The sequence below is a fragment of the Mastigoproctus giganteus genome, chromosome 9, assembly GCF_048544385.1.
Source record: "Mastigoproctus giganteus isolate SK-2022 chromosome 9, ASM4854438v1, whole genome shotgun sequence".
NCBI classification, from domain to species: Eukaryota; Metazoa; Arthropoda; class Arachnida; order Uropygi; family Thelyphonidae; genus Mastigoproctus; species Mastigoproctus giganteus.
This window is the reverse complement of record NC_143583.1, coordinates 48,472,047-48,488,519: the sequence shown is the minus strand read 5'-3', so window position 1 is coordinate 48,488,519 and position 16,473 is coordinate 48,472,047. Positions and strand designations below refer to the sequence as shown.

The window sequence follows — 16,473 nt, the reverse complement described above, 5'->3', positions numbered from 1 at the left end:
TGACATCCATTTAGGCCTAAATCTTGAAAAATTTCTTAATTGGTATGAAAAGCCTAGTACCTTCCAAGATTATTTCTTTGAATGCTTCCCATTTTGAATTTGCTGTTGGTAACATCATCAGTTGGTCCCACCATATGGAATTTAAATACTGTCTCAGACCACGGTAGTCACCTTTACGAAAGCAAAAACCCTTCCCTTTACCCTCAGTGGTAGTTACCTCTTTGAGTAAATCCAACTTCAGCACTGTGATCACTGCCACCTAGTGGTTCCTTTATCTGCAGATTCTTGATGCATGAAGAATCGTTACTAATAATCAGATCAAGAGTATTACTACCTCTGGTTGCCTCCCAAACATGCTGCTGTAGAAAACAATCATCCAATAAATCCACAAGTCTTGTTAGTGTGTGAGTGACCAACCCACAAATTCCAGTCAGTATCTGGGAAATTAAAATCCCCCATTATAAGACACTCTAATTTACTGGTTCACTGTATTTCTCTGCACAGTTGTTCATTATACTCCTCAGATTCATTAGGCCTATAACACACACCTCATTTTTTCCTTTGCCAATGCTTATGTCACACCAAACAGACTCAACATTGCATTGTCCACCAACATCAGTTGGATGCACTTCCTTAGATTTTGTGTTTCTTAACTAACAGCATAACCCTTTCTCCCTTCTTGTCTTGTCTATCCTTTCTGTACACATTGTACTCCCCAAATTCTAGTTCTGCACTGCTTATGTCTTGACTAGCACTTCAAGCTCATCGAATTTATTAACTATACTCCTAGCATTGGTGTACATGCGAGTATACATGCACCTGTTTCTACTTTAGTTACCCTAACACAGCCAATGTATTTACTTGTTCCACTATGTCTGCCAGCAGTCCTGGAAATTCCAATTGTTTTGCTTTCTAGGCTGCTGCTCAATTGCATTTCAATAGAAGTAGTGCAAGAATCACTTTTACCTCTGCCAGCGGCTATTGTTAATCTATTAGTCAGTGTATCCCTCCAAGCTAGCAGTTTTCAGACCCACCTAACTCTGCCTCGATAGCATCAGCAAAAATTCTTACACCCTTTCTATTTAAGTGTATCCCATCCCTGTAGAAGCAATGCAAGAATCATTTTCATCTCTACCTGTGGCTATTGTTAATCTATTAATCTGTATCCCCCCCCCCAAAGCTAGCAGTTTTCCAGCCCACCTAACAATGGCTTGATAGCACAGCAAATTTTCTTCACCCATTTTATTTAAGTGTATTCCATCCCTGTAGAATCAGTTTCTCTTGTTAATATAAGCACAGACCATGCTGCGAAAAATTCTGTTCCATGTGCCTTTAACAGTCTCTCCAGGGCCAAATTTATCGATAAGGCTCTCATCATGTACTCCCTCCTATTGTGCCTGGGCTAAATTGCAGACAGTTTTAAATTTAATCCTAACTCACGACTTTTTCTCAACTTTGTTTTGTGCTAGTTAAGTAAGTCCTCAGATCTCCTAATCTTAAATGTTATTAGTGCATGTGTACAAAATGCCCTTATGCCCTTAAAAGTTTCTTAATATTCTTTGTTATTTCATTTTTGGAATATTGCTAGCAAATTAAGTAATTTTTTTGTAGCTTTGATGTGTGAGTATGCATTATTTTACTTTTCTTATTGAAATTTTTATTATTTGCTTGCTATATGTTTTAAAACAATATGAAACCAGAAAAAGTTTTACAGTTAAAAGTTAACAGTTTTGTTACAGTTAAAAGTACTCCTTTTGTTTGTAATGTCTTGTAGAACCCAATAATAATGCTTAATAATTGCTTTCATTATTTTTTCAGTACAAACAGTGAGGTAGTTATTACAGATTTGATGCCATTTACTTTATATGAATTCTCTGTAAGATCACATGATATTAATAATCAGCAAGGTCCTTTTAGCCAAAAAGTGGAATGCAGGACTTTTGAGGACAGTAAGTAAGGTTTTTTAAATTTCAGTTGCTGACTTTATTACAACTTTACTGTTTTATTTATTTAAACTCTTGATTTATGGAAACAAAACGAGCAAACTAGGTTATTATTAGTAGCAGCATATGATGCAACAAACAAAACAAGCTTATAAAGCATCAGCAAAAAAAAATCTCACACACACACACACACACACACACACACACACACACACACACACACACACACACACACACACACACACACTTTCCATATCACCTGTCCATTCACTCAAATAATTTATCTAATCTTTCTTGAATTTATGCAGACTACACACTTCCACAACAACAGATGGAAGTTCCAATGATCAACCATCGGCTGGCTGAAGGCATACCTCTGCACATCTATCCTGCAACCATCCTTGCTCAATTTGAATTAATGTCCCTTGTGTGTAGTCTGAGCAAGAAGAGGAAGAATGCTGCCATCATTCAGCTTTTCAAAGCCTTAAACACCCCAGTCAGAACACTTTGCAGGTCCCTAGTCTCTAAATGTTGCAGTTTGCAGAACTGAAGCCTTTCTTGGTAAGATCAACCTTTTGTTATGTTGCCCTTCTCTGCACCCTTTCCAGCAGAAATTCATCCTTCCTAAAATGAGGCTTCCAGACCTGTATGAATATACAGACGTCCGGACTTCAATATGCAGCCTAACCATTGCCTTATGCAATGGGATAACACCCTCCTTATCCCTGCTAGCAAAGTTCTGTATATCATTGAGAAAACTATATGAGCTGTCCTGCAACCTGTCTGCATTTCTTAGAGAACTTCATATCTGACTACACAATTATGCCCAGATCTTTTTCATTTTACTACAACCCTGAGTGTAGTTCCAAACAGTTGGTACATTAATCTGGGATCAATGCTACTCATATGTGAAGTACCTTGCATTTGTCAGGGTTAAACTTCAGCTGCCATTTCTCATCAGCTCAGCCTAATTTTTTTATATCTTGTTGGAGTAGCTTACCCAGATTACTGTCATTAACCACCCTGTCAAGCTTTGTGTCATCTGCAGATTTAAACATTAAGAATGATATAACTTCATTTTTATCACCATTAATAAATATAGAAAACAACAATAGGGCCAGGGAACTCCACTAATAACATTAGTCCATGAAGAGCACTGTTTGTTAATAACCACTCCATCATCTCCCACTTAGCCATTCCTTTATCCAGAGCAGTAACTTGTCCTTAATGCCACACTGCTCCAATTTACACAGAAGTCATTTATGTGCAACAGTATCAAAAGCTATTCCGAAATCCAAGGATATGATATCAAAAGTATTTTTGTTTCCAGTTCCTTTGTTAATGTCATATAGTATCCAATCATATTGGTCAGACACCTTAACAAATCCGTACTGTAAAAACTCTATAATTGCACTGCTGTCTAGTTGGTTCTGATTTACTTCTCTATCCAGAGACTCCATTATTTTCCCTTTAACAGAAGTTAGTAACAGGTTATAATCCACCTTAGCTTGTCTATCTCCCAATTACTCATCTCACCTTTTGCTCTTTTTTGGGAATTGGGGATACATTTGCACATTGTTCCATAGAAGCCTCCCTGAATCCAAAGATACTCTCATAATTATGGCTAAGGGTTGAGTTACCTCCTTTTCTGCCTCCCTTAATATGATTGGATAGATCCCATTACCCTAGGCATCCTTTCTATGTTCAGCTTCAACAATTTTTCTTCCACTTTCATCCTTAATTATCACAAAATCTTTCGGTTCCCTGTTAGTTATTAATGACTTTCTGGTATTCTCCTCTCTCCTGATGCATGAATGTTGATGCAAAATAATCAATGGTTAAACCATCAGCATCAAGTGGACCAATGTGATTCAGTCCCTTCCTTCTACTGTTGATATAAGAAAAGTTTTTGCTACTTTTCTTTGCATCCTTACAGAAATGTCTCTGAATCCACCTTAGCTTGTGCCGACCGGGCCAGCTGGGTGGGTAAAGTGCCTGCCTGGCAACCCAAAGGTCATGGGTTCAAATTCCGCCTTGGGCTTGGATCACAACAAAATGAAAAAATTTTGGGAGGTGCATTATGGCCACAGAAGCCGATGTGCCAACAACTAAAAAAAAAAAAAAAACACCGTAGCTTGTCCATCCCCCTTTGTTACTAGATTATATTTTGTATTACTAGTTTATATTACTGTAAAGTTCTATATCCTGTGATAATTTATATGCATCCTATGCATTTTTTTTTCTCTGCCACAAGTCTCATCAATTCATTTCACATCCATTTAGGTCTAAGTCTGGAATGGTTTTTCTTAGTTGATATGAAAAACATCATAGCTTCTATGATTACTTGCCTGAAAGCTCCCTATTTAGAATTTGCTGTTGGGAATATCAGATGGTCCTGCTGTATAGAATTTTAAAACCATCTGGGTACACTGTAGTCACCCTTAGGAAGGCAAAAGCTCTTACTTTACCTTTACAGAACTTTTATCTTTAAATAAATCTCACATTAGCACATAGTGGTCACTGCTACCCAGAGTATCTTTACCTGCAGATTCTTGTTGCACGAAGGATTGCTGCTGATAATCTGGTCAAGAATATTGCTTTTTCTCATTACTCCTCTCATATTAACTAAAACCTGTGAGTTACCAACCCACAGGTTTTAGTTAATAGCTGAAATGTCAGAATTCTGTTTTAAGACATTCTGATTTACCAGCCCACGCTGTATGTCTGTACAGTTTCTCTTTGTACTCATCATAGTCATTAGGCATATAACAGCCCTACTCTCATTTTTGATTTCTCAGTGCTTATGTCACACCAAACAGACTCAGCTTTGCACAAGCCACTCATGTTAACTGGGTGCATAGTCTTAGATTTAATATGCTTCATACTCCCCCTTCTCTCCTGTCTATCCTTTCCGTACACATTGTACTCCCTCACATTAAAATTCTCCTTCCCTTATATCTCAGTGACATATGTTGCCAGCACTCCACAATATCTGCAGTTAATACAAATTTTTTTTTTTTTTTTTTTGGCTGATGCTCTATAAGCTTGCTTTCTTGCATCATGTACCTTTGCTAATGCTAACGTTGTGGAGTCATCTCCCACTGGATTGCTACTCTTAATTCATCAGATTTATGTATTTTGCTCTTAGTGTTAGTGTACATACAAGTATACACCTGTTGTTACTCTTAGTTACCCCCAACGCAGTCCATGTGTTTACTTGTTCCATGATGACCCACAGCAGGGTTAGAAATTCCTGACACCTTGCTTTCCAAGATGCTGCATGTTCTAATAGAAGCAGTGTAAAGAATTACTTTTACTCTGCCTGCAGCTCTAATTAATCTGTTAGTCTGTATAACTCCCAAGTTATTAGTTTTCCAACCCACATAATACTGCCTCATAGCATCATTGAATATTCTTGCCCCCTTTCTATTTAAATGTATCCTCTTCCTGTAAAAACATTCTCACCTGATAACAACCATAGACCATGCTGAGAAAAATTCTACCCCATGAGTGTTGCACATTTTCTTTGGATCTGCAGATGGTCTGCAAACATTTCACCAGAGCACATTTTGTTGTTGTTATTTTGTTTTTAGGAGCATTAGCAACTAAGGCCATATTGCTCCGGGGATATTGGTGGTCATTCCCTGACCTTTCCACATCCTCTGTATTTGGTGGTCACGGTTTCGAACCCCGGTCTAATCAAGAAGCGTGTGCTGCGCACTACCACTCCTGCCCACCTGGCTACGGAGGCACCTGCACATTTTGTAAGGCCATGATTCGAAGAAGATCCACCCTTCATTTCTCCCCAAGCCACAGCATTCCTGCTGCTCTAGCGTGAACCTGATTTCCATTTAAATTTACTGGAGTTAAACCCCTACAATTCCACTACTATGCATTGCATAGTAGTGGAATTGTTAAGTGATATCATATTTGTGACAAATCATTTCCAGAAAAGCTGTGTGAATATTAAGTCTTAGCTTAATATCTCTAGCTAAATTTAAAAATAAGCTAATGGAACATTACTAGAATTGTTAAACTATTCTTTATTAATTGGCATATTAAATTAACAATTTAATATGTTAATTAAATCAGAAAATGGCAAAAGTTTACAAAAACTTATTTCCGTTTAGTGCATTGATCTTGTATTGCGGGGAGCCAGTCGGCCACTGCACATTGCCTAAGTATTGCGCAACAAATCAGAATGTTTTATGTGTTTGGTGGAAGTGGACAGTTTGAATAAATTCAAGGAAGAACTAGACAAACTATTGGAGGGATGGATATGTTGAAATGTTGTTTTTTTTTTTTTTTTTTTTTTTTGCTGGTAGTGCATAGACTTGCTTTCTTGCATAATTTGCCATTTTTAATACTATTAATAATAATGGAGATTTTAACTTCCCAGATATTGGTTGGAACTTCTAGTTTGGTCACTCACATTAGTAGCAAGACTTGTGGATTAATTGGATGATCATTTTCTCCACCAGCTTGTTAGAAAGGCAATGAGAGAAAATAATAATCTAGTTTAACAGCATTGATTCATCAATTAACAATTAACAGCATTGATTCATCATGCATTAAGAGTCTGCTGGTAAAAGAATAAATGGCAGTGATCACATTGTATTGATATGAAATTTACTTATAGATATAACTGCTGTCAAAGGCAAAGGAAGGGGATTTTACTTTTGTAGAGGTGACTAAAATGATCTTGTTGAAGGCTTAGTCCTAAATGAATGTCAATTGGATTAGATTAGTGGCAGAGAAGAAAAATGCATGGGATGCATATAAAGTATCATGGGATATAGACCTCTACACTAAGTATAAACTAGTCTGTAGTTGGAAAGGGGGATAGGCAAGCTAAGTTAGATTCAGAGATCTTTCTAAAAGAATGCAGAAAAAAGTTGCAGAGAGTTACTTATATTAACCCTTTGCTACTTTATTATCAAAGTTAGTTATGTAAACATTAAAAGGTATGGGATGAATCACATTGGTCTGTTAGATGTGAGTGGTATAACTGTTGATGATCCTGCTCAGTTTGTGACGAACTAGCATTAGCATTAGTAGAGGCATTTGATGCAAGAAAGCAAGCTGATGCAGCATCAGCCAAAAAAAAAAAAAAAAAAACCCACTTCGACTTCACCCCTCTGTTCGTTCAAAATACCTGTCCAGCTGAGCCTTAAACTTATTTAGGCTATCAACCTCCACGACAAGGGATGGAAGTCTGTTCCACCAACCAACCACCCGCTGGCTAAAGGAAAATTTCCGCATGTCTATCCTACATCTGTCTTTCCTCAATTTGAATTTATGCCCTCTCAGGTGATTATTCTGAGCTAGAGGAAGAATCTAATCAGCATTGAGCATGCTCAAACCATTCAAGACTTTATACATCTCTATCAGATCACCTCGCTGGTGCCTAGTCTCCAGACACTGTAATTTGCGAAACTTAAGCTCTTTCTTCGTAAGAGCACCCCTTTGTTCCATTCACTAATCTTGTTGCCCTTCTCTATACTCATTCCAGCAGCTCTACATCCTTCTTGAAATGAGGCCTCCAGACCTGTATACAGTACTCTAGGTGTGGCCTGACCATTGCCTTATACAAGGGAATAATCACCTCCTTATCCCTGCTGGAAAAATTCCTGTATATCATTGACAATACTCCATGAGCTACCCTTGCAGCCCGTCTGCACTGCTCAGAGAACTTCATATCTGCCTGCACAACCACCCCCAAGTCCCTTTCATTCTCTACCACTGTCAGTTTAGTACCACAGAGTTGATACATTGCTCTGGGGTTGCTGTTTCCCATGTGTAGTACTTTACATTTGTCAATGTTAAACTTCATTTGCTACCTCTCAGCCCATCTGCTCAACCTTTCCAGATCCTGTTGCAGCAGCATAGTGTCAGTAGTGTCCTTGACAACCCTGCCAACCTTTGTATCGTCTGCAAACTTGGACATTAAGCTTGATATACCATCATCAATATTATTTATAAATACAGAAAACAATAATGGACCCAACACTGAGCCCTGAGGGACTCCACTAATAACATTAGTCCACGATGAGCAGTGTCCATTGATTACCACTCTCTGTCTTCTCCCCCTCAACCACCCCTTTCACATTGACAAAACTCTTTGTCAATGTGAAATTATTGGAGTGAAGTTGAAAAATATGAAATTAATGATATTGAAATTTCACGTGATTATTTACTGAAAAAACTTTCGAGCCTACAGGCAAGTAAGGCTCCTTGGGGTTGATGGCATATACCCTATAATTTTAAGGGAGGTGGAAAGTGAGTGCATCGAACCATTGAGATTAATTATGAGAGCATCACTGGACCTGGTTGTGATTCAGTTGGATTGGAAAAATGCCAATACATCCCCAATACATATGGGCAGTTGTAAGAGTGATTTTTTTTTTTTTTTTTTTGGTAGTTGTTGGCGCATCGGCTTCTATGGCCATAATGCACCTCCCAAGGTTTTTGCAGTACTTTGATCCAAGCCCGAGGCAGGATTCGAGCCCGCAACCTTTGGGTTGCCAGGCAGGCACTTTACCCACCCGGCTAGCCCGGTCAGCTTGTAAGAGTGAAGTAGGAAATTACTGGCCATTTAGTCTAACTTCAGTAGTAGGGAAAATCATGGAGGCAATGATAAAAGGTAGAATCCAGGATCATTTAGATAGAAATGGAATTCTGAAGGATATGCAGCATGGTTTTGTAAAGGGAAAAAAATTTAACAAATCTGGTTAGCTATTTTGACAAGGGTCACTCATGAGCTGGATTTAGGGAATAATTTCAGGATTGTTTTAGATTTCAGGCCCATATGAGTGGTTACATTATAAGCTGGAACAGGTTGGAATCACAGCGAAAACTCTTACACGGATAGCAGTATGGCTTCAGGGCAGGAGGCAGAAGGTTGTGATAAATAGTTATTCCTCAGATTGAATTAATGTAAAAAGTGGGCTTCCCCAAGGATCAGTATTGGAGCCACTGTTGTTTTTGATTTTCTTAAATGATATCAATGAAGGGATTGAGGGCATCATGGCTAAATTTGCAGATGATGTGAAGATTGGGAGAGTAGTTAATGATCACTGCCAAGCAGAGCTTCTTCAGAGTGACCTAGCTAGACTTCAGGAAATGTCAGTAAAGTGGCAGCTATTCTTTAATCCGGCAAGGTGAAACAACTTATACACTTGGTGGAGTTGAACTTAAGTTAGTAGTGGAAGAAAGGGAATTGCGAGTTACGATATAGTCGGACATCAAATTCTCCGAGCATTGTAAACAGCTTGCAAGGAAGGCCCTATTGATAATTTATTGAACATTTGCTAGTATAGATAAGGTCATCATAATCCCATTATATAAGGCTCTTGTTAGATCACACTTGGAGTACCGTGTTCAAGTGTACAGACCACACCTAGGCGCCTCCGTAGCCAGGTGGGAAGGAGCAGCAGTGCATAGCACACGCTTCTTGATTAGACCGGGGTTCGAGCCAGTCACCACCAAATACGGAGGATGCAGAAAGGTCACGAAATGACCACCGCATATCCCGGAGCAATATGGCCTTAGTTGCTAATGCTCCTAAAAATCAAAAAAAATAAATAAAATAAAAAAATAAATAATAAATAACAGGCCACACCTAAAAAAAGACAGTTTCTTGAAAGGGTCCAGACATGGGTAACTTGCCTGGTGAGATCAGGAGAAAGGACGTCTTTATAAGGAATGACTTTGAATGTGTGGGTTGCACTGCTTGGAAAGGAGGCAACTTGATTGAGGTGTTTTAGGCTTTGAGAGGCATAAGCAAAATAAATGAGGACGAAATTTACATGGTTATAAATGATTCTAGAACTAGGGGCAATAAATTTTAGTTATGCGGAGAGATGTTTAGACTGGATTACAGGAAGTTTTATTTTAGCCAGAGAGTTATAAATTACTGGAATAAGTTACCTGCATGGGTGATGGAGGCTGACAGTATGGGGAAATTCAAAGGTCATTTTTTTTTTTTTTTTTTTTTTGCTAGTGAAGCATAACCCTTAGGATTCCTTGCACCATATTGTCATTACTAATACAATCAGGGTAGTGGAGAATGAAAACGACCCCAGGTCGTTTTCATTCTCCACTACCATGAGTATAGTGCCACACAGTTGATAAGCTACTCTGTGTTACTGCTACATATGTGTAGTACCTTGCATTTTTAAATGTTTAACTTCAACTGCTATTACACAGCCCATCGACCAAATTTTCCCTGATCTTGTTGCAGTAGCTCAACCTGATGACTCATTAACCAATGTGCAAACCTTAGTATCATCTGTAAACTTAGTCATTGATCCTGATATACTTCCCCTCGACGTGGGCACCTGTACGTGGTGAGGGGACCTCCCAGTGACGCTGCTGGACTTCCAGACTAGCATCACTGGGATCCAACGCCCACAGCCCAGGTTCCAGGCTTACATCAATGGAATCCGGCGTGTTTGCCATGCGCTGCGACCCGTGGAAATTCGGAAAGGGGGATCCTGGTGGTTGAGGGGCCCAGCTTCAATACACTACTTTGGCCCCTGCTTCGACAAGACAGGTGGTCCTGGAAGGCCAGGCTAGGATCAATTGGCTAGTAGGCTCGCCTGCGAGGGTCAACCGTGTCAATGCCACGCCCCTACCCTCATGGTCCGAGGGACAGGATTCAGGCTGGCGGCAGTGCGAGTATAGTGTCTGGGTAGCCCTGGCGTTCCACTCCCGAGCGCATTTATTGCGTGCCGGGTAGTGGGCGTCCCTTTGGGCTCCGTGGTGGGTGGGGAGCCCAGGCACTGAACCACTTCAAAACTTCATGAATCCTGATAAACATATTCCTTCAGGGGGCCCCAACCCGGTCCCTATCTGAAAATATTGACGGAGAGGCAGATAGCATTATTGCTACAAAGAGGCAGCGAACCGAACTACCATCAGGGCCTGTCCCAAGGTTCTTAATAATGCATTCCACCAACGACACACCGATTGGTAAAATGTCACCCTTTTTTATACAAAAAGGGTTGGATGGGTTAGCAGGTTCACCCAAGTCAGTTAAGAGGCTCCGTTCTGGGGACCTCTTGATTGAAACAAAAAATGACAGGCAGTCTGAACATCTACTCCGAGTAACATCAATCGGAGGAATACCCATAACTGTGACACCACACAGAACACTAAATTCATCGAGAGGTGTCATTTCGGAGTGGGACCTTCTCGACGTCACCAAGGAGGAAATCTGCTCCGAATTAAAACCACAGGGAGTTATTGCCGTCAAGAGAATCACTGCGTGAAGGGAAGGAAAATTTGTTAAAACCAGTAGTGTTATCCTGACTTTTAACTCTCCCAAACCTCCTGATGAGATTAAAGCTGGCTACATCAACTGTCCAGTGCGTCCATATGTTCCAAACCCTTTACGGTGTTTTAAATGCCAGAAATATGGACATTCTCAAATGGCCTGCCGTGGAGTCCTTGCATGCGCTCGATGTGGTGCAAAGGACCACAAAACAAGAGCATGTTCAGCCACGAAACCCACCTGCATTAACTGTGAGGGAGAACATCCAGCCTATTCAAGAGCATGTCAGAGGTGGAAAGAAGAAAAAGAAATTCAACGGCTGAAGGCAGAACTAAACATATCGTACCAGGAGGCAAGGAAAGCAGTGAAACCTCTCAACATCAAAAAACCTACCTACGCTCAGAAGGTAGCAGGGAGATGTTCGATTGGGACTCAGACGGACATGTCCGTCCCTCCAAAAGAATCATTTACTCCCATCGCACGTTATCTTTTAAGCTCCCAAAAACCTGCACAGAAGGACCAATCAGCTGCCACTCCTATATCGGTACCTCCTAATGCTCCACAAATAACAAAAGCAAATGCAAAAGAAAAGAATAAGAAAGGTGAAATACCACCTAGTACCCAAGAAAACATGGAGGTCGAGCAGAAGGAGGTACAAGAAGACTCAGTTTTGGAGCACTTTGCTGAGGAGGAAATGGACACTGGACAGCGTCCATACTTCCCCAGGAAGGAGAAAGCCAGAACTGAAAAGGGTAAGCCCTCAGCACCTCAGAAGCCGCCTGATGGACCCACCAAGCCAAAATAATGGCTAAATTCCTACAGTGGAACTGTCGTGGATTCCGGCAAAATACTGATGACATCAAGGCACTCCTGCAAAAGCACAAACCAGCTTGCTTTTGCATACAGGAGACTTATTTGAAGGCAAATGACGACCCCACTATGCATAACATTACCATCAACCGTAAGGATAGAATTGTGGATGGTCCTGCTCACGGAGGAGTCGCAATCCTCATCGGCAACCAGATCCCATTTCAGCCTTTGCAGCTTACAACTAGCGTTGAGGCTGTAGCAATTCGCCTTTCAGTGGGGTTCTTATTAACTGTCTGCTCTGTTTATTTGCCACCTGGGATTGACATCCCCCCCAGAAAGGCCTTGATGATCTTATCATGCAATTGCCTTCCCCTTGTTTAATTCTTGGGGATTTCAATGGACATAATTCTCTGTGGGGTGGTGCTAACATCAATCGAAGGGGGCGAGTCATAGAGCGTATGCTCACTGACAATGACCTCTCCCTCTTAAATGTGGGAACAAACACCTTCTTCCACATGCCTACCCGTACATTCTCTGCCATTGATCTTTCTATCTGCTCCCCTTCTCTCCTTCCTTCACTTACTTGGGAGGTAGAAGAAAATCCATATGGAAGTGATCACTTTCCCGTGATAACAACCCTAACTAGTGGTAGACCCTGTCTGCCATTTAATTTACCGCGGTGGAAGATTGATCAGGCTGACTGGAGTGCCTTTCAATATCTGGCAAACTTTGACATTGCTACAGTCAGTCAGGAGCCAATCAGTGAAGCAGTCATGTATGTTTCGATTGTCCAAGCAGCTGCAATTGCAATCCCAAAATCATCCAGCCGGTTCCCACTATTTCCCAAACCTTGGTGGAATTCAGAATGCACGGCAGCAAGAAAAGCACAAAACAAAGCGTGGGGGATATTCCGCCGATATCCCACGACTGAAAATTTAATATCATTCAAACGTGCACGTGCGAAAGCGCGTTATGTGCGACGTCAGAGCCAAAGGAAATCTTGGATTCGTTTTACATCTTCTATAACTCAGGCTGCTAGCTCAAAAGTAGTCCGGGATAAGATCCAGAAAATGAAGGGAAAATATTCACCATGCCATTCAGTGATCCTCAAGCACAACGGATGTCCAATTGCAGATCGAACTGCAGTTGCAAATATTTTAGGGGAAACATTTTCAAAAATCTCTGCAACAACATCTTTTCCCGCAGAGTTTTTGGCCCTGAAAAAGAAAATTGAGAAAAACCCACTGAACTTCTCTTCAAAAGGGCTTGATTCATATAACAAGCCCTTTTTACAGGAAGAGTTAAATGCAGCACTCTCTTTCACGCATGCAAGTGCTGTGGGGCCCGATGACATCCACTACGAAATGCTAAAACACCTCTCACCACAATCTAAGGATCACCTGTTAATTCTGTTTAACAGAATTTTTATTCACAAACAATTTCCGGATTCCTGGCAAAGGGCTATCGTCCTTTCTTTCCCAAAACCAGGAAAAGACCCTAGCAATCCAAGTAACTATCGTCCTATTGCTCTGACAAGCTGTTTGTGCAAAGTCCTGGAAAGAATGGTTAATGCACGCCTCGTATGGTATTTAGAAACAAATGGTCTGCTTTCCAGGACACAGTGCGGCTTCCGAAGAAATCGATCCACTCTGGATCATTTTTAATCCGATTGGAAACGTCCATTCGTGATGCTTTTATTAAATCCGAGCATTTGGTAGCAGTTTTCTTTGATATTGAAAAGGTGTACTGACACAGCCTGGCGATTTGGGATTTTAAAAGACCTCTATAACTTTGGTCTTAGAGGTAACCTTCCTCTTTTTATTAAAAACTTTCTTTCGAATCGCCAGTTTCAAGTCTGTTTAGGATCCACCCTCTCTCGAGTTTTCTCTCAGGAAGAGGGAGTCCCACAAGGATCCGTTCTAAGTGTCACGCTTTTCGCAATCAAAATAAACTCTATCGCAGAACAACTTCCACCCACTGTAAACAATGCCCTCTATGTTGATGACTTTGCTATATTTTGTCACTCATGCAATATGAGCGTCATTGAAAGGCAACTGCAGAAAACCATTGACCATCTTACAGCTTGGTCTTTGGCTAATGGGTTCAGATTTTCATCACAGAAGACTGTTTGTGTACACTTCTGTCGCAAACGTAATCTTCATCCTGACCCAGAATTAAGGCTTGGGCAAAATAACATCCCAGTTGTAGCAGAATTCAAATTCCTTGGACTTATTTTCGACAAAAAAAGCTGACATTTTTACAACATATTCTTCAGCTGAGGACAAGATGTGTCAAAGGGCTTAACATCCTTCGTGCCCTTTCGTCAACCTCATGGGGCGCAGATCGTGCTACCCTTCTTCGTCTCTACCAGGCACTTGTCCGTTCCAAACTCGACTATGGGTCTCAGGTCTATGGTTCTGCTAGAGATAGTGCACTTCGGTGGTTAGATCCAATCCACCATCAAGCCATCCGGACAGCCACTGGAGCATTTCGCACATCTCCTGTTCAAAGCCTTTACGTTGAAGCAAATGAACCGTCTCTGTCTCTTCAACGTAAGCAGTTGTCCTTACAGTATGCCTTCAAATTAAAATCCCTGCCCGATCATCCCACGTGGCCATCCGTTTTTGAGCCGCGCTGGGAAAACCTCTACAACACCCGTCGGACTGCCAACAAACCTTTTGGTATTCGCATTCAAGGGCTGCTGAATGAGCTAAACTTGACAGTAGACAACGTTGCCCAGTCACCAAGGCAATTCTTTCCACTCTGGCATGCTTATTTTCCAACTTGCGACTTCTCCCTTAAGATCTGGGAGAAGGCTACTACACCGCCATCTGTCTACCAGCAACTCTTTGCCTCACATAGACAGCAGTATTCTGACTTTCTGCCAATCTATACAGATGGCTCAAAGTTAGAATGTCATGTGGGATCTGCTGTTGTGTTCCCTCACAAAACATTATCCTATAAGATCCCACAAGAAACTAGCATATATACTGCAGAGTTGCATGCAATACAATCAGCCCTAGATCACATTAAAAATCGCGACTACCAAAGGTATATGATCTATTGTGATTCATTGAGCGTATTACAGGCTCTAGTATCGGTGAGGTATAGCCCTCATCCGATCCTGTCCAGGATCCGGAAGATTCTTTTTTCCTCTCGTGGAATTAGAATTTGATATTCGCTTTTGCTGGATCCCAAGCCACATTGGGATCCGGGGAAATGAATTAGCTGATACCGCTGCCAAATCAGCCATTTCCCTGGATAATTATTGCCTGTCAGTCCCCTATAGAGACTACAGGCAAATAATACGTTCTAAATTACTTTCCCAATGGCAAGATTCTTGGCACGGACAGGCCACAAATAAATTACATCGCATTAAGCCTGTAATTACGCAATGGCAGTCCAGTCTACGCAGGGCCCGAAGAGAGGAAGTTGTTCTTGCTCGGCTCCGCATAGGTCATAGTCATCTAACACATCCCTATTTGCTGAGGGCGGATGACCCACCTATGTGCGTCAGTCATCTTTTTATAGAATGTCCTGTTTTTATTGAAGCACGACGCTTGTGTTTTACTGATTTTAATAATTTGACTGAGCCATTTACACTCAGTCAGATAATAGGTGACAGAGACAATATGTCTGACGTTTTTAACTTTTTACAATTTATTAATTTTTATACAAAGATCTAAGTTTTATGCTTTTACTTTTATACCTTTTTAACATAATAATTAATTGTTTGATGTGGTAGCCTTTGCTACCAAAATGTTTAATAACAGTTTAAATTTGTCTTGGTGCATTATGGCCTTAGCTGCCAATGCGCCATTAAAAACCAAACCAACAACAACAACAACCTGATATACTTTCATCTATCGCATTGATAAATATTGAAAACAACAATGTACTCAGCACTGAACCCTGGGGAACTCTGGTACTAACATTAGTACGCAAAGAGCAGTGCTGATTTAGCATTAGTAGAAAGTAAGCTTATACAGTAACAGCCAAAAAAAAAAAAAGAGAAAATATCTTCCCGTTTCATTCACTCCAGAAGTTTGTCTAGTTGTGCCCCGAATTTATTTAAGCTGTCAATTTCCATAACGACAGGTGGAAGTTTGTTCCAGCAATCAGCCACCTGCTGGCTGAAGGCAAATTTATGCATATCTATTCTATTCTTAATTTGAATTTAAGACCCCTTAGGTGTGTAATCTGAGCAAGAGGAAGAATCCCATCAGCACTGAGTGAGTTTGCTCAAACCACTCAAGTTCTTATACACCTCAGTGAGATCACCTCACAGGTACCTAGTCTCCAAATGCTGCAATTTCCAATTCTTAAGCTGTTCTTGGCAAGAGCAACTGTTTATTCCACTCACCAATTTCATTGCCCTTTTCTGCACTCGTTATAGCAGCTCTACATCTTTCCTAATATGAGCCTCTCTGGCTCATATTAGGAAAG

At 40.7% G+C, this 16,473-nt stretch overlaps 1 protein-coding gene across 1 annotated transcript in view; it reads left to right on the top strand.

The window, feature by feature from the left end:
* Window positions 1–16,473, top strand: part of LOC150080206 (protogenin-like) — a 393,090-nt gene that overhangs the window by 226,175 nt on the left and 150,442 nt on the right. The window contains exon 15 of the mRNA XM_090380644.1: window positions 1,819–1,949. Within this exon, the coding sequence (XP_090236770.1) occupies window positions 1,819–1,949 (131 nt within the window). The remainder of the gene's footprint in view (window positions 1–1,818; window positions 1,950–16,473) is intronic.